The sequence below is a fragment of the Egretta garzetta genome, unplaced genomic scaffold (assembly GCF_000687185.1).
Source record: "Egretta garzetta isolate BGI_Z169 unplaced genomic scaffold, ASM68718v1 scaffold113, whole genome shotgun sequence".
In the NCBI taxonomy this organism is placed as follows: Eukaryota; Metazoa; Chordata; class Aves; order Pelecaniformes; family Ardeidae; genus Egretta; species Egretta garzetta.
The window spans coordinates 209,939-235,329 of record NW_009259115.1 but is presented as its reverse complement, the minus strand read 5'-3'; the positions used below and the strand labels follow the sequence as shown (position 1 = coordinate 235,329).

The 25,391-nt window shown below is 42.3% G+C and overlaps 1 protein-coding gene across 1 annotated transcript in view; it reads left to right on the top strand.

The window, feature by feature from the left end:
* The window catches only part of TRPM8 (transient receptor potential cation channel subfamily M member 8), a 43,444-nt gene extending 18,891 nt beyond the window's left edge, over positions 1 to 24,553 (top strand). Inside the window, exons 10-25 of the mRNA XM_009635474.1 lie at positions 1,523 to 1,625; positions 2,587 to 2,705; positions 3,048 to 3,338; positions 4,469 to 4,564; positions 5,398 to 5,527; positions 8,120 to 8,265; positions 9,008 to 9,120; positions 9,595 to 9,811; positions 12,693 to 12,784; positions 13,879 to 14,020; positions 15,669 to 15,840; positions 16,080 to 16,257; positions 18,258 to 18,448; positions 21,311 to 21,410; positions 22,767 to 22,800; positions 24,503 to 24,553. Of these exons, the coding sequence (XP_009633769.1) occupies positions 1,523 to 1,625; positions 2,587 to 2,705; positions 3,048 to 3,338; positions 4,469 to 4,564; positions 5,398 to 5,527; positions 8,120 to 8,265; positions 9,008 to 9,120; positions 9,595 to 9,811; positions 12,693 to 12,784; positions 13,879 to 14,020; positions 15,669 to 15,840; positions 16,080 to 16,257; positions 18,258 to 18,448; positions 21,311 to 21,410; positions 22,767 to 22,800; positions 24,503 to 24,553 (2,175 nt within the window). The remainder of the gene's footprint in view (positions 1 to 1,522; positions 1,626 to 2,586; positions 2,706 to 3,047; positions 3,339 to 4,468; positions 4,565 to 5,397; positions 5,528 to 8,119; positions 8,266 to 9,007; positions 9,121 to 9,594; positions 9,812 to 12,692; positions 12,785 to 13,878; positions 14,021 to 15,668; positions 15,841 to 16,079; positions 16,258 to 18,257; positions 18,449 to 21,310; positions 21,411 to 22,766; positions 22,801 to 24,502) is intronic.
* Positions 24,554 to 25,391: the final 838 nt, after the last annotated feature.

Here is a 25,391-nt window from a genome sequence, read left to right as displayed (position 1 = left end):
CTGTCTTGGGTTGTTTGGGCCAGTCTCAGGAAACTGTTGTGTAACTCTGGTTCAGGTGGACCTGGTTTTGGACATACTTCTGCTCTCCTTAATAGGAACAGAAGAAAATGGGGCTCCAGAAAAATCTTTAGCATTCTGTTATTTTTCAGAAGTCTTAGTTCCAACAACATATCAGCTCACTGAACAATCCATTAACTTGAGCTAATTGACTTTCTCAATTAACTGCCCAATGCTTTATCCTGGGGTCTGATTCTGTTTTCCTCTCTTGGTTAATTATATCCTACCCACTCTCACAGTGGGGAGCAGGGAGTGTGGAGTGATTGCATATTCAATCCTCAGTCGAGGTTCATAATGGGGGATGGAAAATGTTATATTGCTTCCTGTACGCTTTAAGGCCCCTTTTCTCAGCTTTCTGCCCCCTGCCCTTCACCTTTTTTCTTTTTTTTTTTTTTCTTTTTTTTTTTCTTTCTTCTTATGAATGTACCATTGCAAGTTGTTTGCAGGACCCAGAGAGGAATTCAGAAACTCAAATTTGTATGTATTTTCTTTGATGTGAACCAAGCAAAGCTTCTGGTATTGACATTCAAGCAGCTATTGTTTCTGGCAAGGCCCAAGTCAAATCTCTTTGTCAGAGCTTGGCAGAGTGAGTCCATGGGACAAACCTGCAAGTTCCGTTGGGCAGCCTGCTCCACTTGACTTTGTTTTGAGCAGCAGGCTTAGACTAGATCTCCAGAGCTATCTTCCAACCTCAAAATTTTCTGCTTCTGTAATAAGCTTACAGGAAAAAGGGCAGCAATAGGGCATGGCCTTTTGCAGAGATAGTCTTGCAGAAACTGTGTCTGGACTTGCACTTTGAGCCTGGGGGCTGTGGTGCCCAAACCTGATGAGGAAGAACTGCCCTCTGAGCAGACCATGAGCCTCTGGTTTTCCAGAAGGAGCTCTGCACTGGGGAGTGTGGAGCTGCTGAAGGCGGTTTCCTGTGTTTGGTCATCTGGCCACACTCCTCACAGCTTCTGCTGAGCTGCCTTGGAGTATACCCTCCTCTTGCAGTCAAGAATGGCTAAGATTATTTGTTTTCTGTGTGCTAGAATGAAAGTAACTTTATAAGGCTTGGTTATGTGAGAAATGATCTCTGTTTTTTGACAAAGCACAGGGAGGTAGAAACTGTTCTCCAATAAACTGCTAGACATTTGTTGAAACTTATGCTGTCACAATCTGTTTTTTCTTTATAAGTAGTTTCTATTTACTAAGATTATATCTTTTTGGTTACAGTGTTCTGCATAGGGGAATCACAGTTAGTTGCTGTATGTTCAGAGGATAATTAAACTTGTATTTGGACTTTAAAATAAATCTCATTCTCTACTTCTATCTGGACTTGATTAAATTTTAACTGTGGGTTGAAATAGGGCTGATGAGAAACAGCTTTGCTACGATGTGATGGGAAATTTCTTTTAAAGATCTTTAGGAGATCAACCACTGGAACAGCCTAGATTCCTTTGAAATGGACCTTTTCTTTTTGTAGATCAAAGAAGTTCTTGAGAACCCTCATTTATTGACAGTTATCAAAATGGAAGAAGCTGGAGATGAAATTGTCAGCAATGCCATTTCTTTTGCTCTGTACAAAGGCAAGTAATTGTTTTTCTGGTTTTGTGGTTTGTTTTTTTTTTAATAGATGGAAGATGGCTATTTATTTTCCAAAACAGCCTTCCGTAGAGCAGCGCCATCTCTAGAGTTAAGCTCCTGCCACAGTGTGGAGCTTGTCTTCATCTGAAGTGCTGTGGACAGTCTACAGCAGCATTATGGGATCTGTTAGTGTGGGTGAGATTGAAACCCAGACCAGATAATTGGGAAAGCATTTAGCAGAGCTTTGGAGGTGCTGGGATAGCATCTCTGAGAGTAGCACACAAGTGTGCAACATAACAGGGAGTCAGGAAGCCAAGAAAAGGACCTTTTCTGTTTATATTGCAGAAGTGAAATTACTTAGCATCCTGCAATGTAAAATCAAGTATCTTTTGGCACGTATGTGGATTGAAGAGGTTTGACCAGTATTCAGCAGGGGGAGAAGTATCCAGTTAACAGGCAATGTGCAGGGCTGCTTCCTAACTCTTTCAAATCCCAGTGACTTGCTACCATGAGTAATTCAGACCTGGGCTCTCTACTACTGCAGCAGAGCAGAACTGCTACTCGGTAAAGGTTGCTGGGCTGACCTCATTTTCCTGTCTGTGCATGGAGAAAGCCTATGAACATTACAGCTTCTCATGACATTCTTCCGTAGGGCCCCACTGGGAATCCTGCAGTATTTCTTTTGTGTAGAGGATGCAGGACGCCAAAGAGCCTGAAGGAAATGTACCGATTTCGGTTGATGAGGTGCTCCTAGCAGCTTGTTTGTGGCCTAGTTGGACCATAAATATGTCTTTAAGCTTCCAGCATCCTCTAAAATCTGATCAGGAAGATGCACATGAGTCTTGGGAAAGACACTTGATAGGGGTCTTGTCAGGCATAGTGTGAAAAGCAGAGATGGATAAGTATGCCAAGAAGCTCTTCTGTCTCTGGTCTTTTAACTAGAGGATTGTTTCTCCTCTGCAGCTTTCAGCACCAATGAACATGACAGAGATAACTGGAATGGGCAGCTGAAGCTGCTGCTGGAGTGGAACCAGCTGGACCTGGCCAGTGATGAGATCTTCACCAATGACCGAAACTGGGAGGTACAGACGACTTCTGTCTGACCATAGTGACATGGGACAGGGGAGCAGTGGGAACAGAGATATCCTAACAGCAGCAGTATCTCAGCGTCCCAGCCTCTGTGATGATAAGTAGGAATGTCTATTCCTCCTTGTACTGACATCACTGATTGCAAAGGTTATCTGCCCATGCCAGAAGAACTCTAGGCCATCCAACAAAGGCCACTGCATATAAAAAAAACTTATTCTGATGAAAATGTGGCGGTGTGAAGGAAAATGTGGCAGTTAGCCACATGTGTCAGGCCCTTAGGTAAGCTTTACATGTCTCACATGCTCCCTAATACTTGCTTTTCCATTTCTTTCTAGTCTGCTGACCTACAGGATGTCATGTTCACAGCACTAGTGAAAGACAGGCCCAAATTTGTTCGCCTCTTCCTGGAAAATGGCTTGAATCTGAGGAAGTTCCTTACCACAGATGTCCTTAGAGAGCTGTACACAAACAACTTCAGCAGCTTGGTGTTCAAGAACCTGCAGATCGCTAAGAACTCCTATAACGATGCGCTTCTCACATTTGCATGGAAGATGGTTGAAGACTTCCGAAGAGGTCTCAAAAGAGATGACAAAAATAGCAAGGATGAGATGGAGATACAACTTTCAGTAAGTAATGAACAGTTTGATTCTACTGTGTGTCCCCTGAAAAGAAAAAAAAAAAAGCGTTTTGTTTCTGGTATAGCAGGATTTGCTTTAACACTCACCCTTGTTTTACATTTAACATACTGCCCATTTTACAAATGCATATAAGGGTCATTTGACTACAAGAAAAATGGGTAAGTTTGTTAGGCTGTTAAGTTAAAATATTTTCTCAATAGAATAGCAATCAATGCTCTAGTTATGGCTTTAATTTATACCAATATAAATTCAGAATTTGGTACAGAGGTGCCAGCTGGGCATGAGGAATTTGGATTCTTATATTTTGATACAGATTCTTGTGTCTTAAACCTTGCTTGTTGCAAGGGTGTCAAGCACCTTCTGGACTTCATTTCAGCGTCAGGTAGAACCAGACTTCTTAGCTATCACAGCACAGTAGGTCCAAACATCAAATCCAGATCTGAGTTTCAAAACTAGAGCTTGGGCATCAGATAGGAAACTTTTGATATCAGTTGTTGACTTCAGAGATGCAATGCAACACGTGACATTTGGGGGAAGCTTGGTTTGAAAATGGTGGTTAGCTTTGAGAGTTTCCACCAAAACTTGTGGTTCTTAAGTTTTGTCGCTCAGGAGTCATTTTGTGATGACTTTGCCATCCCCAGGTGCTAACTGCTGTAATGCAAAGATAATGGTGGTATAGAAGTTCCTCTCTATTTAAGTTTTTGTGAAATTCAGGGTCTTGCTTAAACACAAAAGTGATATTGGTATAAAGTTAGTATTCCTTTTAGAGGATGTTAATCTGTGTTCTCTAAACATGAAGTCAAGCTGTGAATGAGGCTGAACTGCATGAGTTAAAGCAGAAAGTGACTTTGACCCAAATGTCCTTTAATGCCAACTTTAGGAAAAACAAGGAGGCTGATTCTTCCACATCAAATAGGAAAATATAGGGCTTTAATATAAATATAAAATATAACCTAACTTACATTAGTGTGTGACAAGTGCCAGAGAGCCGAGAGAGAGGATCAGTGGGCTGGCTGTAAAAGGAAGAAAATATGAAAACAGGAGAGTGGCAGGCTAGGATTTGTTCCAGTTGAAACAGTTTGGTGAGCTTACGTCCGAGTCGTTGCTCTTTCTTTCAGGATGAGTGTCCTATCACAAGGCACCCGTTGCAAGCTCTGTTTATTTGGTCAGTTCTTCAGAACAAGAAAGAGCTGTCAAAAGTCATTTGGGAACAAGTAAGTTGAATTCTCTTTTTTTCCTTTTTGCAAACAGTACAGTGGTGTTCCTTGTCTTTGGTTTATAGACCTTTGAAGGTTCTGGATCCATCTGCAAACACAAAACCACAAGAGAGAATTGCTAGATGACTCTGTTAGTAGGTTTAATATTACCCATTTTGTGTTTGGGTGTGGATTTCATACTTTCTTTTCCTAACGTCATGTGTGAGTCAGCAGTCCAAGCTATCATTTACCTATAGTTGTATGTTCTCATCTGTGTTCAAGTTTGGGTGCCGAGTTCCCACCCCTTCCACAATATGGATGTGTTCTCATCCCAGGTATTTTGATTGAAATCCATTTTTAATTTTGATTGGACAGTACATTTAGTGATGATTGTATCAAATACATAATTTGCAGGCTGTAAATGTGAGGCTCATGCAAGCAAAGCTCCTGTTGTCTTCGTGTCTGAAACAGAGTGCTTCTCCACTGTACAAGTGGATGTTTTGAATGGAATGGACTAATGTAGTCTGGGCAGCTCTGGGTACACCCCACTGGTTCAGACTGGACAGTGCAAATGGTAGTGTAGCTCATGACAGAGCAGACCCTCTTTTGTGAATCTGCAGCTAGAGATGCAAAGCTGATATATAACTATTAAACACAAGACCTTTTCAGACTGGTCACAAAGTTGTTATCAAACCAGTATGCTGTTGGTACCATTTGTTTTGTGGAATTGGATCTTTGTTTGCTAGTCTTGACTGGGAACTGAGCAGCTACAAAAAAGGGGGATAATTTTTAAAGAACATATCACCTTCCCTTCACAGAGGGCTTTGCATGACTTAACTCTCTCTCCATAGACCAGAGGTTGCACTTTGGCAGCCCTTGGGGCCAGTAAGCTCCTGAAAAGCATGGCGAAGGTGAAGAATGATATAAATGCTGCTGGAGAGTCTGAGGAACTGGCTAATGAGTATGAGACAAGAGCCGTAGGTAAGTGCCTTCTTTAAGTCCTTTTGAAATTTAATAGTAGGGGTCAGAGCTTGGGAAATTGTTTCCATTCTTGGAACGTTACTTGTTTTAATGATCTCCAGGTCTGCTGTGTACTGATGATTGCGTAGTGATGTTTTTATTTTATGCAAAGCAAAACTGATAACCCTGCTAGTTTAGTTCAGCAAAATACAAGGCAAGATAATTCATTCAATTTGCCTGAAATGCTGCCCAGAAATCCATGCTGAATTTTAAAGAAGAGAAATGGCATCTCAAAAGGGAGCAGAAAGAAAACTTTATTTAGAAAACTAGATAATGAACATTAAACGCTTCCCTGTAATGTCAAATGTGTTTTTACTGCTTGGAAATCTCTTCCACACCATCTGTCCCTGGTAGAAACTGTGTGTCCTGTCTGAACAGCTTGCCTCCAGCAGTGGGTGTTGTGGGGTTGGGTTTTTTTGGGTAGAGAATTCCTTTCATTGGGAAGAAAAGCTACCTAGCTCTAATGGCAAGGGTGAAGAAGGGTGCCCAGAAATAGGAAGGAGAATATAGTATACAAGGAGGTTTCTGCATGAGTGCTGGTAATACACAGGTTGAGAAAAGCTACCTTTCAAATTTGCAGGAGTACTTTTGGGGCATGAGAATAAATTGCAGGTGAAAAGTGGATATAATTCCTAAAATCTGAACTGCAAAATCATATACTTTCCTTAGAATAAGATGACAAGCAATACTGCTGCTCACTGAGAATGCAGATCTAGCTCAGTTATTTTTCTTCTTTTGTATGACCTTCAGTTTCTCCTATTGCAAGGACTGTCAATAATTCAGAATTGAGCTCTGGGTTGAAGTGACCAATAATTTCTTATTTAATAAGGATAATGGGTGACAGGAGAGTAAAGGGATGTTCTTTTTTTTTTTTTTTTTTAGGAATTCCATTTCGCAAGCAATAATGCTGATGTTTCCTCAGTTATCCTTCAAATCATTCCTTATCCTTATCCTTCCTTAGTTACCCTGCAAATTATTTAGAGAGACATGCAAATGAAAGCCAGCACAGTTGGCTGACGCCAGGACAGCGATTAATTTGTAGCACGCACAATTTACAAATTCAAGCTTACCTGTGGTGCACCCTGTGGAGCAGGACCTTGGCTTCTAAACTTGGAATGAAATACATTCCAGTGTTTTCCTCTGGGGGTTTATTGCGTGTTATAGCCTTGTTCTCTTGCCTGATGCAGAAAACAGTGTAACTGCATTGCTGCCCAGCAGTCTGCTGTCATCACCATAAGTCAGATTAGGGGACAGTTAAAGTGCAATAGCACTGCTGGTTGACTAGGGGAACCATAGAAGTGTTGCTGGAAAGGGCTCCTGGAGGCCTTTAGTCCAATCTTCTCATTGAGGTGGTGTTACCACCAGGACTAAATCAGTTCTGCCACGGCTTCATTTAGCCAAATCTTGAAAATCTCCACAGATGGATATTTCTTTTATTGCTCCTAAAAGCAGACAACATTTATTCCTTTTCTGGGGCTCATGGAGACTATATTGACCTGTTGAACTTCTAGCTTTATTTTTATTTGTGTGTATATCAGAATGACTACAAAGCTATTTTACTGTCTACTAAGGAGTGGCACAAGGCCACACTGAAAATATCTTGCTTGTTACCAGAAAGTAACTCCTATTTCACAAGGCAAAATCTGCCTAAGTAGACCTTCTTAAAGGTGTCTGCATCCCTCAGGCCTGATTTTTTTAGCAAGACATTTAGAAGTTAACAGGTCCCACTGGAATTTTTTTCTATCAAGATCTGTCTGCACACTGCAGTGCATGTGGCAATGCCCACCGAAAGCATCTCTGTATTTGTGCATCTTCACAGTCATGGTGACACAGCTGTTTGTGAAATGCTGGGGAAAAGCGCTGTTGTAGGGAATTGAATCTAGTGAAGGCTGCTGTGTTTTCTAAGAGGCTGGATTGTCCTTCAGAGCAGTTGCGCTCTGTCACAGATACACCAACAGAACTGCCTTTGAGTGGGAAACGTCCAGAGCTGGAAACAGGAATAATTTTTCACTTCATGTGCCTTGTTAGTGGCAAAAATCTATGGGCAGAATAAGATGCTTGTGACTCTTCTAAAACAACTATGTTTGCAATGTGTTTCCCAGTGAAAAAGCATGAGATTCTGTCCTTGTTGTTCAACCCTACTGTTAATATGGGACTACCAAGACTGACCATAACTCATTAGATCAGTGCTAAAGGAATGAAAAAAAAATGAGTCAAGCAGATATACTGAGTAATTTCAGAAGTAGTTCATATTTTTTTACCCATTTTTTTAGTGCAGAACTCAACTTAATGGTATCTCCATGTGAGCTGATTTAGTATTACAGTTTTCCATCTGGACATGAATTCTGTATGAAAGCTTAATACATGCAGGTGGGGTTATAAAACATTGCACACATTGTTTTACCATGCTGAAAATGTGGAAAGAGTTCTTGTATCTGCATGCTTTAATATTATAAATGTTACACCTCGGAAGTCACTGAAGACAATTGCATCCAAGTTGGTGGGAAATTGCATCTGAAGTTGGAGCTCAGTGGGACTGCCTCTTTCCTCCAGAGCTGTTCACCGAGTGCTACAGCAATGATGAAGATCTAGCTGAGCAGCTGCTGACCTATTCCTGTGAAGCCTGGGGAGGGAGCAATTGTCTGGAGCTAGCGGTGGAAGCTAAAGACCAGCAGTTCATTGCACAGCCAGGGGTGCAGGTAATGTCAGTGAAAAGAAGGTGCAGATTACTGTAACTCTTGTGATCTGGGTAGCCTAAAAAAAAAAAGTAAATATTCTTGCTGTGAAAATGCTACATCCACGTGAACATTCTGTGAAAGGCTGATGCTCAGACGCTGTCCTTGTGCAAGTGAGAGCCTGCGGGCAAGGTTTTCCAGCCCTGTGAATGCTGAGCTTTGCACGGTGGCAGCACAGCTGTGTCCTGCGGCATGCTCACAGAACCAGTGTCTGCAGTGCTGCGAAATGCATCCCAGAGAGCATTGACTGTGGCTGGTGAGGGACAGGGTGTGTGGCTCCTGTCCTTGAAACAGGAGGTGGCAGATTTGCCCAAAAACGCTAAGTCAGGAGGGGAAGACTTGATTTAGAGCTGCAAATCATAATGAGCTAGATGATAAAGACTGCCTGAAATGACTTCTCCCTTGGTGCAACACCTGTGTATGCAGAGTGTGGATGTACTGCCCAGCATGAAGTGCCTTGTAAACCAGGTCACGTCCTGCTCAGCCTCACTTTGAACTCCTTGTCATATAGGGTGGAGGATGGCTGGACTAAGGACCCAGCCCACTGTTACTGATGCAGAAAGCTTTCTGTATTGTTGAAACAGGAATCACAGTTATTTTGATTGAAATATCAGTGTTCTTTTCTAAATCAAATGTTCTCTAATAGCATTCCTAGGTTATTTTATTGCTGCTAGAACAAATGAGGATATGTTCTTCTTCCTTGCAGAATTTCCTTTCCAAGCAGTGGTATGGAGAGATTTCAAGAGATACTAAGAATTGGAAGATTATACTGTGTCTGTTCTTTTTCCCTTTAATAGGCTGTGGTTTCATCTCATTCAGGTAATGAACTGGCTTCTCATTAGCAGAAGTATTGCAAGTCAATTAATAATAGAATCATAGGGCAATTCAGGCTGGAGAGGACCTCTGGAGATTATCTAGTCCATCCCCCTGCTCTGAAAGCAAGGTCAGCTAGAGCAGATTGCCCACGACTGTCTGGTCGGGTTTTGACTGTCTCCAAGGACGGAGGCTCCACAGCCACCTTGAGAACCTGTTCCAGTGTTCAGTCACTCTCAAAAAAAGATACTTAATGGCTGAATGAGCTTTTGACAGATGCTGTCCTCGCTCTGATCTCGAGCTAAGATGTGCCAATTTACTTGTGTGCCTGAAGTCAATGGGTAGAGAAGGGCATTACCTTCAAAGTAATGTCCTGTGCTAGACTTTGCAACTTTCTAATTTTCACTTTGACAAATAGCACAAATGTTTCCAGACATAAAAGCTGTGCTTTGAGACCTCTTCCATCTCTCAATTTTGCAGGAAAAAGCCTGTGGAGAAGAGTAAGAAACTCTTCTTGTATTATGTGTCTTTCTTCACCTCCCCCTTTGTGGTCTTCTCCTGGAATGTCATCTTCTACATTGCTTTTCTGTTACTCTTCGCCTACGTGTTGCTTATGGATTTCCAGAAGGAACCTACCGTCCTGGAGATGATCCTTTACGTGCTGGTCTTCATTCTGCTTTGTGATGAAGTGAGACAAGTAGGCAGCGCTTGCAAACCAAAAATGATTAGTGCTAGGTTAAAAAAAAATTGTGTTTTTTCCCCCCCTAGTAGCCTAAGGCTTCTAGGTTACAGAAGAACCACATCTTTGTAGATATGTTCAGGCAACTTAAGGCACAATGGCTATTTTAATTTTTGTTTTCCCCCCGATGATTAATTCCTACTTGTACCCCAGTAGCTGCAGTGTCCATGCACCAGCAGGAGTGTGTATTGACTTGGACGCTGTGTGGATGCCAGTGGAGATATTTCTCAGGAATGCTTGGCTTGGATTGCCAAAGCAGTTGAGAATAGGAGGTTAGATTTAACACATTTATCTGGATCAAGTGATTCCTGTCTCTCTTCTCCACATCCCGCCCCCCCACCTTTTTGACCAATGAGCAACATGTCATTATGTATTTCTGCTTAGCTTTTAATCATAAATACGGGTTTTGCTAGTTTTGCATAGTCCCAAGGACCAGCTTTGGACTGCCTGCATTGCTTGTGCTGGTGTGGTGTGGGAACAGTACGCGGGACTGCTCTTATTGCCAGCTGCATAGCTGATATTCTTCTCACTTCATATGTAAGGGGACATATGAAATACGTTGGTTTTCAGGCAAACTGGTCTCTAACAGTCAGTGTTCAGAATAGCGGGAAGATGCTGGGGAAATTGGAAGAGAAATGGGCGTGTGGTTTTGGTCCAGTGCTGCTTTCTGATTGTCCTGTAAGGCATTAGTCTCCACGTGTGTGTTTGTGGGTGATTTGCTGGATCAGACCACCCTGCAACAGCATTTCTTACATGAGCTCCAATGACGTGGCTGAGCACTGATGTTGCTGTGCTTAACTTGCTGTGTGGTCTTTTGCCTTCCTAATAGTCAAGGTGGTACCCTCTTTAAGGCAACTTTACTTGCTAAGGAAAAATGGGGAAAAGTAGAAGTGTCTGCTGCACTGAAAACACTAATGGAGTGTTTGTTTCTGCTGATTTAGGTTCTGGTGTCTCTGGACCTGTCCTTGCACTTCCTGTGTGTACCCAGCAAAAGTCCTGGGGAAAACCTTAGGGATAGAAACCTTTTTTCCAATCAATGTCACTATTTCTCCCTATCCTGAGCAGGTTAGAACAGCATCAGATCCCAGTAATCCCATTAATAGCTGGTGGCCAGACTGTGCCAGTTTGATTGTGGGAGTGGAGGCAGCTGAAACAGAATTTATTGAAGATTTAAAGTTATCTTAAGCCAGTGTCCTGGCTTCAAACCTACTTTGCAAAGGAGCAGAATGCAGAGCAGTGTCCCAGTCCTCTAAGCTTCTCAGGAAGCTTTCTCCCTGGCCTCCTCTGAGGTAGATTGGGCCTGCATTGGTCTAATTCTGCAGTCAAAAGAGTATCTGTGTCCTTAATATTTAAAAAAAAAGAAAAAGAGATATGTCTCAGACTTTGTTTTCACATCAAAGGAAAAGTAAGAGTAATGTTGCCTGGGGTGTCCCACTGTAGCTGTTGCAGTCAGATAACTAGTTTTGGGGAGAAATCAGCCCTCTGATTAGAGTGGTGTGTCTGTGGAGATGACAGCTACTAGAAATTTTTACAAATTTAAAGCAGGTTGTTTCACCATTCAGGAGAACTGAACTGTATCTGAACCATAAGCTGCTGACTCAGGCCTGTTTTCACTTCTGATGGTCCTAGAGATTTTTAACTAGCCGGAGCTACTTTCCAATATCCCATTTAGACCTGTCATGGCAATAGTGAAATCGGAGATGCCTTTTTCCTGCTATCTTCTTAGCCACATGGATGTAGCCTCCAGCCAGGTGAGTGGGTAGACTTGTGGGGTGTGCAGGAAAATGCCCTTTTCTCGGAGAAGGAATCTGGACAGAACCACCATGCACGTTAACTCTTAGCCATGGGAAGTGCTTGATATTTGAAGGGCTGAACTGCACTGCAGTTTCGGTTGTTCTCACTTGTTTGCATGCATCTACCTCCTCTGTTTTCTCCCTCTCTGCTTTAGACCAAACCCTGTTTCCTTTCCTCCATCCACTAATGTGCTCTTAATAGAAGCGGCATCAGGCTTAAACCTGCTGCATTTAATACAGCTGTAGTGCAGTGGATATGCTTATTGCTTTGTGAAAGACATTTGGACCCTATGCATCTAGTTGTTCACATAAAATGCCAATTTACTGTCATGTGTAGCAAGACAACTTAAGTTTGATTTAGGGAGTTACTAGACAGAAACAACCCAATGTAATGGGTGTCAAGACATGCTGTTCCCACTCGGTGCTCAACCTGTGATACCTTAAGTAGTAAGAAAGGTGTGTGTAGGTCCCAAGATGCTGAAATAGCGTCTGGTAGTATCTTGAGCCTGACACCTTGGTAGCTGCCACACCCACCCATCGTGTGACGCATCCCACCACGTGCAGAAAATGCAACGATTGCGCAACCGGAATAGCAATGTGGGGCTGTCTGCTGACAGCTCTTTCTGCATTTAGAAGAAAACTCACCTCAATCTCTGTTTCCCTTAAAAGTACTGAGAGCAGAACTGCCTTCCTTGGATATGCCAGTTACAGAGAGATTCACTGATCAGTCCTCTACTAAGCTTTTGTTATTTCAATGAAAATTAAAAATAGTTATGGTCAGGGACTTGGTCTTTTTCTTCAGGCCTGATGGAGGTTTCTCCTGGTTAAATTACTTGTCCTAATGAGTCACCTCTGACTTGTATCCAGAAGTTGGTTCTTGCACAAACTCTGGATCCAGGGTGCAGTACCAGTCAGTCTGGGAATGAGCAGAGATTCAGACTTGAAATTCAGAAATAGAGAGCCAGGTAATGAAAAGAATAAATTAAATCTGCATCTTTGATAAAAAGCATGTGTGGTGGTTACTTTCTGCTCTTTTTCCTTTCCAGTGGTACATGAATGGCAGTAAGTATTTCTCAGATCTGTGGAATGTTATGGATACCCTAGCAATCTTCTACTTCATAGCAGGGATTGTGTTCAGGTGAGTAGTGTCTTTTCTTGTGGCCATGTTATGGCTTCGCTTCCTTTCTGGGTTTTGACTACAACGTGTAACGAGATTTTGGGAAATTATGTGTTTGCGAAACTCCCTGTTCTTTGTGAAGGCCCCAATACTGCCATGTCTTGACACTAAATCTTTAAAAGCACATAAAGAAATAAAATGAATTGATTGGGGGAACATTTGCATGTAATATTTTCTCTTTGCTGTTTAACACAAGTTCAGTCTATCCCTGAAACCAAAGGTGCCTTTCCTAAACTCAGATCTTCTCGGGCCAACAGGATGGCCCTTCTTAATGCTTAGGTTGGCATGAGCATGTTTAGTAGATGATGTTTGAAATGGGCTTAGGTTTCAAGACAATGCCTTCAAGACTGGCTATGTAGAGCACATCAGACAAAGCTGCAGGGAAAGATGGCCAATATCTCAGACAGAAGTTCTTTGAGATTTTCCCTGGCTCCTATTATTGACTATTTAGTATGGTAATCATAGAATCATAGAATGTTTTGGGTTGGAAGGGACCCCTAGAGGTCATCTAGTCCAACCCCCTGGACTCTTTGCGCTTTAGTGTGTTGTATTTAAGGGGACTGTAACTGTACCTACAATAGTCTAACAGAATGCCATTAGCTCACATCAGCTGTTTTACAGGAGTGGGTGAGTTAACAACCATGACAAAGAAATGGTGGAAACACATTTTACAGTGTTATTGTTTAGTCAGCTGTAACTGAGTTCTCGTTGCCTCAGCGCAGCAGAGCGGTCATTGCACTGATGGTTTTGGAGGGCTGTGGGAATAGCTGAAGGTACAAGATTTCCTTGCTGTTAATAGTTTTAGAGGGGAAGAGGAGACACGGTGATGTTGTAGCTAAGACACGAAGGGTGTAATCAAAGTGTGCATTAACTAGTCCTACCACCTGCCATCAGGTGGGAGTGGGTGGGAGAGGGCATGGGGCCCTGGGTAGCTGCGCTCTGTTTTCCAGTTACTCACTTTCCACTCCCCATTTCAGTGTTTCAGTGTATTTTTACCTGACTTCTGCATGCTTTACCCAACACTTCTCTTCATTTTCTTTTACTGTCTCCATCAGGCTTCACTCATCTGATGAAAGCTTTTGGTATTCTGGGAGAGTCATTTTCTGTTTGGACTACATAGTTTTTACTCTGAGGCTGATCCATATTTTCACAGTTAGCAGGAATCTAGGACCCAAAATTATTATGCTGCAGAGGATGGTAAGATTCTGGCAGCTATTCAAGAGAGTCTAAATAAATGATGTGACGCCTTGTTTTTTCTCAAGAGTGAAAATCACCACCCTTCTGATGATGGCAGCAAGTTCTCTCCTTCTCTTAAATCTGCTAAACAGGATTAATTAAGATTTAAATAGGAACTAATTAAGAGCAGGGCCTCTTTCTCTCCCTCTGCACAGGGAGAGAGTAAAGATCAGGCTGAAGAACAGAAGAGGAAATTTGTTTCCTGGTAGCTTTTGTCTTACATGTCTCAAATGTTTCAGTGGTATATTCCATCACTCTTGTTGCTCACATGAGTGTTCCCCAAACAAGACAATGATGATAAATGGTATAGGAGGAGGATTTCTGTCTTCCACTGCATCCATCACACAAGTAACTGGAGAAGCGGGTGGTGAGGATCCTCTCATGGAGTAGCCTGGCTGATCCTGTCCTTTGTAGATGGAGGGGATGTTTGCTGGCAGACTGGGAAAAGTAACAGGAAGAGAGTGAGGTTCTGTATAATACAGACATGGCTTGCTGTAGGTGTGGGAATGAGGAGCATTGGAGAACTGGAGGATGTCTGTTTGAATCTTCCTTCCAGTGATACCTCTGCACACATGCACGCACACTCCAAAGAAAAAAAGATTTGAAGTGCACTCAACATGGGGAGCATTTGGGGAATGGCACTCAAAGGGCATGTGAAGTGAGTATTGCTAGGAGTCCTTAGGAGAGGTTTTCCCTGTCTTTCTGCATTTCTGCAGTGGTTGGGTTGTCTCGTGCCATAGCAAAGGATTGGCATGTATGGAATTTAAAAACCAGCTGTGTGGTGACAATCGGAGTAATAGTGTGGTCTGCAGCTTACCCAGAAAGCCTTTATTTTGCCTTGTACCACTGCTGCAAAGCTGAAGTCTAGAGATTACCTGGTCCTAGAGTGCCTTATGATATGGGAGCAACAACAGAGAATTGTTTCCTGTACATCTTTCTCTTGTTTAGCCTGCTTCAAAAGGGATGAGTTTTGAGTAAGTCTAATAATAAAGATGCTTGGGGCTAGTGGAAGGTCAGGTCTCAGTGGAGGGGATATGCAACAAATGGGGAAGCTCAGCTAGAATACTGCCAGTCTTCGGCTACCTGTATATTGTTAAGAGCCAGAAATTCATGAAACTGTTAGCCAGAGTGTCTGGACTGTAAATGCTGGTTTGAAGCCATCCAGGGTGGCATTTTCAGAACTGGTGGCTGCTTTCACCTGACACTTGGCTGCGGGGTCTTGCAGCTACAGTTGTTGCATAAAAGTCTTTATATGTGGATCTGGCTTTCGTGGGTGGACTCTGATGCCAGGGGGACATCCTATGTTCTGAAATGTGCCCCGGTTTTCTGGTTGCATAAACATTTTCGAAGTTCCCTGAGTGGGAATGGTCAGATATTTGCGTGTGTGCGTGTTGGTGACTGTAAATTTATGAATCAGTGATCTGAAAGCATGCGTTGAAGTGATGCTAACTGTGTAGGCTTTTCTAATATTTGTCCTCTACCCAAATATCAAATCAGGGAGAAAAAAGGCATGTGTGGCTTGCAACAAGCATACAGTGGGGCACTGATGCATTTGCTTGTTGTCCTTTTCCAGATGATAGATGTCATCTTCTTCCTTGTACTTTTTCAGATGATAGATGTCTTCTTCTTCCTCTTCCTCTTTGCTGTGTGGATGGTGGCCTTTGGTGTGGCCAGGCAAGGCATCCTGAGGAAGAATGAGCACCGCTGGGAGTGGATATTTCGATCTGTCATCTATGAGCCATACCTGGCTATGTTTGGCCAGTACCCTGACGATGTTGACGGTACCTATTTTCTGTGGGAAGCTCTCCTGGGTGGGCAGAAGGCTCTCTCCTTTCAGTGGTTGTCCAGTCCTGTATTGACCCCTTTCCTCCAAGCAGCAACAAGGCAAGGCTTTATGTCTGATGGGGAGGCAGGGGAGGAGCAGGCCACACGTATTGTGGTCAGCAGCAGTGCCTGGGATTGGACCCAACAGAAGAGGGGGAGGGGGCTCACTGTTTGCTCTCCTCTCTTGCCCTCTGAGGTACCACCTACAACTTTGACCGCTGCACAGTTTCTGGGAATGAGTCCAAGCCCTTGTGCGTGGAGCTGGATGCCAACAACCAACCCCGCTTCCCAGAGTGGATTACCATTCCCCTTGTCTGCATTTACATGCTCTCAACTAACATCCTCCTTGTGAACCTGCTCGTGGCCATGTTTGGGTACGTAATAAAGGACTGATCACTTGCTTGTGATCTCTGTATCAATATCTCTCTGAGGTGTTGCACCATGCAGAGAGACCAAACACCTGAAATGTGCTTTTTCCAGAAATCCTTGCTGGTTACTCTGCAAGCTGTGACACAGAGTTGAGTTAATAAGGGGAAGTCCTTCATATCAGACTTCAGGAGTGTGTTGCCCTCCTGTCTCACTTTTGACTTGTGAATACAGTTGGATCAGTGTGGTGGCCCTGTTCTCCTTCCCAGCCCTGCTTCTTTTCTGCTTTACACTCCCTTGCAGCATGACAAAAATACTTATAACCCCTGGGTATCATTCTTGAGGTCCGCTATGTTTATTTTTGCTGTTTTGATGGCACTTTGGCAGTGATAGACTTGGCAGGAATTTGCTTTGGCAACAGGAGTATTTACAGGAACTGCTAAGGACCCTTGGTTTGCCTCTAGAGGATCTCCCTTCTGAATATCAGTGCCAATTTTTCCTGGCCCAAGATAAGATGTATTAGTGTGATGAATTGAGAGCCCTTCAGCTTTGGGATCTGCTCTCCCCTCTGCTCTGAACCTTTCTTCCCATGCTGACCTGGGCTCCAAAGACAGTCAGAAATGTGACTTTTGGCAAGGTAGGTAGGACTGGTGCAGTATATCTATCTATTGGACATGTGTTTTCCTAACCTGCACAGGACCTGGGGGCAGAAGACAATGCTTACACCCCCTAGAAAGGGTGAAAGCAATTCACGTTAATAAAGGAAAGTATAGCAGTAAGCCAGCTCTACCCTAGAAGCCTTTGATATTTATTACAACACTTATTTTAACAGCACCTGGTGGTAACAGTTCTGGTTTATGCAGTTATGCCAGTAAAAACCTAGTTTTTGCCAGTTCAGCTTATTTTGTGGAAGGACCCAGCATGAATTCTCTAACAACACTCTCGGAGTTTTGCATAGTTCATTTTAACAATAGACTGAATCATTTGATCAAGCAGGAGTGCTGTGTTGTACTGCGCTCAGGGAGCCTGGTGGGCAGACAGCGGTCCCAGATGGTTTTGTCTTGATGCAGTTAGAAACGTGTGAATCTGTGATGGCTCTTCCTAAGACCCCTGTGTATATAGTATTTGTCAGTCTTTAATAATGCTGATGTCCATTAGACACCTGTCCAATCAGTGTCTCTATATGTTGTAATTATAATTCTATATTAATTTTAACAACAGAGAATCCAACTTTTTCTTTGCACCCAGTATGCATTAGCTGAGAGGGATGAATATTACAGCTTAGATACTTCTGAAATTCAAGATTGTGTTTATCTTCTAAAACAATAGACAATTTCCACCAGCGGAAGGTTTTAGCTTATCTTGTGTAAGGGTCTGTTAGGATCTCAACACAGACATTTTGGAAAGACCCATCTGCCATTTAATGTCAGCAGTGAAAGGTCAAGCAGTCTGCAAGCTGTTTTGTTCTCGTGGTTGTTGCTTTGCTGGGTTCATACAGTGCTCAGTAGAGTAGGTTTGATCCATGCCTGGAGCATTCTTAATGCCCCTAGTAAAAGTCTCGGGATCTTTTCAATTTTTGTAAATGGTCTATTTTTAGGGTTGGTGGTTTTTTTGCTTAGAAAGAAGTTAGCTGATGAATTAATGAGATACAGTGTCTTGCAAAGAAGCATCCTGTTCTCTTGTGTCTAGACTGGAAGAAAATTGCCTAGAGCTAAGGTAGTGAAAGTATATGGAGTATTTTCTCCCTGTTCCTTTTTTTTCCAGTTTGTTTGTAACTTAAGGGGTTTTTTTTCCTACTGTCTTAGTTCCTCCCATTTCCATATGTCTCTCTAAAAAGGAGGACAAACTCACTAACTTCCTAATCAGTAAAAATTACCAGCTCCAGGATGACTTTACAAAAACATGTCCTGGTATAAGCAAAGAGAAACTTTGTGTTACTTGGCTCTAAGATGGAGTTATTTGGTGAGTAACTAATGCCATATGTATTTGCTCTTTCTTTGCCTGTTAGTTACACTGTTGGTTCAGTACAAGAGAACAATGACCAAGTGTGGAAGTTCCAGCGTTACTTCTTGGTCCAAGAATACTGCAGTCGCTTGACCATCCCCTTCCCTTTCGTCATCTTTGCCTACATATTCATGGTGATGAGGAAATGTTTTAAATGCTGCTGTAAGAAAGAAAATAAAGAGCCATCGATTTGTTGTGAGTAGGATTATTCCTTATGACTGGTTTCGGCTGGGATAGAGTTAATTTTCTTCCTAGTAGCTGGCATGGTGCTGTGTTCTGGATTTAGTACTCGAAGAATGTTGATAACACACTGATGGTTTAGTTGCTGCTAAGCAGTGCTTACACCAGTCAAGGATTTTTTCAGCTTCCCCCGCTCTGCCAGGTGCACAAGAAGCTGGGAGGGGGCACAGCCAGGACAGCTGACCCCAACTGGCCAAAGGGGCATTCCAGACCATATGATGTCATGCTCAGGGGGAGCCCCAACTGGCCACAGGGGTATATATCCCATGCCATATGGCGACACGCTCAGTATATAAACTGCGGGGAGTTGGCCAGGAGAGAGCGTTTGCTGCTCTGGGACAGGCTGGGCATCAGTCAGCAGGTGGTGAGGAATTGCATTGTGCATCACTTGTTTTGTAAATTCTGTATATTCTATTTTTTCATTTTATTAGATTTTCTTCTGCTGTTTTATTAAACTGTCTCAAACCCACAGGCTTTACTTTTTTCTGATTCTCTCCCCCATCCCACTGAGGGGGGTAGGGGAGTGAGCGAGGGGCCGTGTGGTGTTCAGCTGCCTAACAGGTGAAACCACGACAGAATTCAGCTCTGTGACAGGTGCCATTGCAGCTCTTCCATGGCATGGTGTGCCGAAATCAGGCCAGTAGCGTTTTGGGAAATTTTCAAGGGCAATGCAGACCTTGGAGGAAGTGGTTGTACTGGAAATGAGAAGCGGCTCATTCATGTTCTCCATCAAATACAAAACCACTGCGTTGCTGCAAATCTCTTCAGAAAGATTGAAATCAAAGCCCCTGGTTGCGTCTCAGCCATAATCTTCTTTCAGTACACAGGGTGTGCGCTCTCTGGGTTATGGGGAATGATATTCCTAACTCCTTATGCTAAAACCCCAATTGAGAATTGCCGTGATCCCCACCCTCCAATTGCTTTGGTCTTGGTCTGGTTAGAGAGCTTTTGTGTACTACCATGAGACCTGCTTTCTTGTCTAAGCCATTTTGTGGCAGAATTACCTTATGTATGTAAATCGATTAAGCCTTCAAATTAATCCTATCAGTTTAGAACTGCCTGTGCTGCTTCCTAGCTTTGAAAGATTTTTTTTTTTTTGTATTGGAGCACTAAATAAATTCATCCAGTGCCTTTAGCAGCTGAAAGTCATCTTCATGGTCTGCATGAAAAATGTAACCCATTCCATTTGTCATTAGCATCTGATAGTGCCTCCCTCCTGCACTGCTCCCAAGTGGCCAAGATCCCTGATCTTGCATGCTCTGAATGTTTAGGTAAATTGTACAAGAGGTGGTCTTAGTCTCTGCTTGCCACTCCACCTTCTGGAATTGCATTTCTTTTTGTCCTTCCTTTACAGTCTCCCAGCTAATACAGCTCGTAGCTGCTAGGGCAGCCTAGTAGAGCACAATCATCTCCAGCGGCTCTTCTGCCTGCTGGTGAGTGACTGCAAGAGAATGCAGAGTCTCCTGGCCCTCTGGGCATGACCAAAGGGGCAGCCTACCTCAAAAATGCAGGAGTGTCTGAGTCAGCCCTCTAGCTATTTCCCCCTTATATACTCTGTCAGAGGGCACAGATATGAATTGTTTTAAAAAGTTTTTTTTCAAATGGAGTGTTTTCTCTTTCTTTAAGTGCCATTCAGAAGCAGATGAAAGAGGATAAGTTAAGTTAATTGACATACTTATTCCCATCCATCAGCAACCTGACTGTTGCCCTGCAGCACAGGCTGGATTTATTATTAGTTTAGGAGAAAGGTGCCTGCTTTGGGGTATAAAATTCCTTAGCACTGACTAAATCGTTTTGGCTGTCCAAATCACTGACTGCTTGATTTCCTTGCTGGAGAGGTTGTTTAATGGCAGATATTTCTGCCAAAGTGATGCACAGTTGATGTTGCTGCTCTAAGAGCAAATGAAAGAATTAATTTGAGCCAGAATATCGTTGTGGTTGAGCTGGTGACAGGAACTGAGAACTGCATGGAAAAGGCATACTAATGCATTGACTACTGCAAAATCCTGGCTTCTCCACTTAATTCTTATGGAAATGGTTGGGGTTCGGGTGCTTAAATGCCTGTTGGTATCTGAGAGAACGACTGTGGCCTGTGAGGTCAGAGGGGCACTGAGTGGAGGAAGTGGGACTTCAGTCATTTGCCAGCGTATGGGCTTCTTTTGTCTTGGCTAACTTTTTTTTTTGTTTTATTAAAACCCATGTGGTTTGTGCTGTCCTGCTGGAACAGGATAAAATGCAGAAGTATTATCCTGGAGGACTTTGATGCCTCAAAGTAGTTTGCTCTGTGTCACTCTTTAATTTACAGCATCAACAGGAGATGCTTTTTTAGAGAAGACAATGCTTCATTGTTTTGAAGTGGTTAATTTCTGTGATAAATCACACAACATAGTTCTTAACATGTGTTATTCTTAATGATCCAATATGGGATAAGGTAGAAACAAATGGAAAGCTTAAACTCAGATATGAACTTTCTGGAATGTCCTATGCCTGTTTAGGTGGCTGCCATTTTACAAAGCACCCACATTAACCAAGACTCAAAAAATTAAGAAAGACTTTTAGAGCTTATTGGGGGTTTTGTTCATATTTTCTTTTTTTAACCAACCCTGGTTGCCCAGAGCATACAGTAAGATGCATTAATTTTGTGTTTATCAGAGCTGTGTCACAGGTGGGAAGTGGGGCTGCAAATGCTCTGGATGCAGAGAAGGGAATCGTTAGCCTCTGAATGCAAGAACTAACCCAGCCTCTTTGCATCTTAGCATTGGAAAGACAAATTAACTGAATCTAGTCTTGTTGTTTTTCTTCACATACATTTTCCAGGCTCAAAAAATGAGGACAATGAAATTCTGGCATGGGAAGCTGTCATGAAGGAAAATTACCTTGTCAAAATCAATACCAAAGCAAATGATTCATCAGAAGAGTACGTCTGCCCTTCTTTGCCTTCATTCTCTTAACTTTCTGTTGAATATTTTTAGTAAAGGCAAGTTTTCAGCAGCTCTAAATGTTTGCAAACTAATGAATACATAAATAAACTCAGCATAAATGTGCCTTTTCTTTTAAAGTAAAATGATAGCTTTTTTGTCAGCTGCTGCAGACTGTCTTCAGAAATAATCGATTGGGCTGGTAAAATGATAATGGCAATATTGCAAGGGTTATAATGGCATATTATGCATACAGTAGCTGGGTAGATGTATTAAACACACTTGTTCCAAGTACCTGTCTCGGTATTTCTCAAACAATTTCACCTTTCTATACTTGAGTCTTTCTGTTTCACCACCAGAGGAGAAAGTGTTGTCTTCCTATGGTGTTTTGAGGTCTCATCATGGAAAGCAGTGCTGTAGCTGACTCGTTTTATAACATTATGTGGTTAACATAGGATATTTGGTGTTAGACTGGGACTATCAAGCATTCCCACAGCATCCATCTATATGGAGGTCTGTACTTAACAGCATGAGTAGGAAAGACCCCTGGAAGAGGGGAAGATGCTATTTGGAATGATGGTATCTGAAGGTTGGTAACTTGGACTACTCTTCTTTGACTGCTGGATCATGAAACTTTATCTTTGGGACCTGCCTCAGTGTTTTCAGAGTCTAAAAGGAAAAAGAAATATAAAGAAAGCTAAAAAAGAGCAACAGTAACCTGCTGTATATGAAGGCATAATTTTGTAGCTAGCCTCCAGCAGCCTGAGTATTTCCCTAAATCAAATGTGAGGGAAGAGCTGATAAGAATGGACAGGAAAGACCAGACTCTTCCATGCCTCTCTGCCCCTACTGTGGACATTGCTGTCCACAAGTAAGAGTTTATGTTAAGACTACCCAGAGGCACCTGGCATTGAATAAGCTGACAAACAAATACAAAAAAATAGCTTTTATACTGGAAGCAGAAGTGCCTTGACAAGGAAAATGGAATAGCGCAGCACTAACAGTAATTCATGTGTTAGTTAATATACTTGTGATAAAAACAATAGCAAACCACCTGCAGCCCTGCCTTCTTGGAAGGTCGAAAGACTGGTGCTCCCACGTGGGGCTGCCTGCAGACAGTCTGTTTTGTAACTGACCTCTGACTACAGGCAAAGAGGGCCGTCTTCCGACAACTTCAGACTCTGTAGTTGCCTTAGCTCCACTCTTTGGCCAAAGACAGAGACTAGATCTCTCTACTGTCTGCTCCAGATGGACCCCTGCAAAGCAGTTTGGCACAGTTTAGCAAAGGGGGGGGTTGCCAAGGCTTCTCTAATACCTGGACTCAGTCTTCTCCTCTGTGTCCTCTCTTTTTTCAGGATGGTGCATCGATTTAGACAACTGGATGCAAAGGTACTTGTATTTCAGACTTCTCGGGGGGGATTTACTTCTGTCTGGTAAACCAGGTAGTGGTCCACAAGGAAAATGAGCATCACTGAGAGTCATGTTCAGTCTTTTTACTATCACCAGGACCCCATTTTAACTGGGCTTTTTTAATGTGCTCCTTTGCACCTTTGATTCTATATGTAACTTCACATTGTGCTGGAAAATGAAGTAGACAGGTGCTTGCTTAACGTTGAAGAAGTGTTACTCAGTATTCCTTATTGGATGGAATTGAAGTAAAAATAACTTCTATCTTACGAAACTGCAAAATTCTGCTGTGTAACAGGCCCATGGAAAACCATTGGGAAGAAGGGGCATTACACACTTAGAGTATGCCCTTCTCAAACATGCATTCTGTCAACTTTAGCCTCTAGTGCTGAAGGCGTGATGCAATTAATCCTACTTTTTTGGTTGTTTAACCTCTGCTTATAAAATGAAGTGGCATTTCAGATATACTGTGGAAAGCCTGGTGATGCTTCAGATAGCACAGGCAACTTCTGCTAGGTAAACAAAGGATGTTCTATACGTATTGCAGGGTAGGAAGACCTTTAATTATGATTAAAATGACCAATGCTCATCTGATTCACAGAAACATCGTGTGTTGAAGCAATATAAAGCTACCAATCTACTAGAGAGCACATCATTATCAGAATTGTCATACAAGTATACTTTTTATGAGTGTGATACTGAAAAGACCTTCATAATGGGTATTTTTTTGAGGGCTTGATTGAATTATGAATTTTTTTCTCTGAAGTGGGGAGTTGCTTTGGTGTGAAGAACAGGCTTTTTAACAAAGGTGAAAAGGCCTGCATGTACTTCAAAATGCTTCTTTTGCTGTCAAATAATTAAGATTACAAAATAATAGATTGCTTTCAGGACTGAAATGGAAATGATGAGCAACCAAGTATGTTCTAGTAATTCTCCTCTTAAAACTGAAAGGAAATATGATAACTTTAATTCTCTACTGAAAAGCAATACCCAAATTGTACCTCATATTCTGTGAGGGAATACCTTACAGCAAGCTGTTTTGTTTAGTCCTGCCTTCAGCTTTAATGACAGAAATGTCCTGAGGCCAGCACTTAGCAGTAGTGCCCTTGAGAGCAAGGCACTCCAGGGATATCTCACTGGCTCTCACTTGAGATGATGTCCTAAAACCAAGTCTGAGGATATAACAGAGTCCTAGGCATCAGCCTTGATCGTAGGGGTAAACTTTTCATTAAACTTGATGCGATGTCCCGAGGGATAATGGACTTCAGTTATGGCACGGGGAGGGTTTGAAGGAAGCTCCATGTGTCAGAATGAATGTTCCACAAAACTCCACTGACCTGCAATCTCTGCTTTGAAGGAGCACAAGGAGTCTAGATAGGAGCTTGTAGGTGTCATGATGGCTACTTCTTAACTGGGTGAGATGCATTAAGGGCTCACTGCATTAACTGCGTTGATGAAAACTGTAACTGGGAGTGTCCTTTCAAGCACTGTGGCATTTGGTATAACAATTGGAGAGGCAATTACTTTTTACTCATATTGCTTATTAGCATTGCTTTCTTCTGCTTGTTCATTTTGTTCTCTTCCTTTCCCTTCCTTCCAAGCTGTGATCATCTGTTGGAATGAGTTAGATTGACTTTATATATACAAAGCTTTTTTTTTTTTTTTTTTTTTTTTAATTCTTAAGCTCTCCGATTTGAAAGGCCTGCTGAAAGAGATTTCCAGCAAAATCAAATGAGTGCAGCTGAAACCCAAGAAGCAGCTACCTGAGCAGGGTAAGCCCTCTTTAAATTCATTCTCTGACTTGAATGAGTTTTCAGCATCTGTGATGTTAAATTGGTATGTCTCTGGAAGAAGAGTTAATATTAATTATTGATGCTTGTATTGATGTTGTCTAATATTGGAAAAAAAAAGAAGAGCTAAACTCTCTTCCTCATTTGTGGAGTTTTTTTAAAACATAATTTTCCATCTGGTATTTCTAACAATTTTTGGCAGGGTTTAAAATATCTGATTTTGCTCCATTGCCTTTGAAAAACTGCGAATAACCCAAAGTTATTTCAGTTGCCTTTGTGTTGGAAGTACTCTGGAAAATTAGGAGCTGTTGTGCTGGATCCGTTACAGTTGGTTCATTCTAACTCTGAAGAACATAAAAAAAAACAAATAAAAAAAGAATTGTGGGTAGGAATAAGGTTTGTTTTCCCATTGTCAAAGTGGGGCATTATGGGGGATCACTGTAGCCTTCCTGTGTCCTATACAATAAACTGCAGAGTGAAGAGTTGACCCGAAGTCTCCAGAGCTGCAGTTCAGTGTCTGGTCATGAGCCTTGTGGCCTTTTTCATCAAGTTCTGTGGAACTTGGGTTGGAACTTGGGTTAGAGCCACAGGTACCAGTGGGATGTGAAAGCCAGGCAGAGTATTGACGGATGCAGAGAACTCCCGTCTTCTTTAAAGACAGTGGATTAAGAAGTGTAGCTGTTGACAAGGATAATCTGGAACAACTTGATCAGCCTGAACATTAGAGCCTGGCTCCTTCTCCCATAGAGGGTTTTTCTGCAAGATAGCTTATACTTGTGCCAG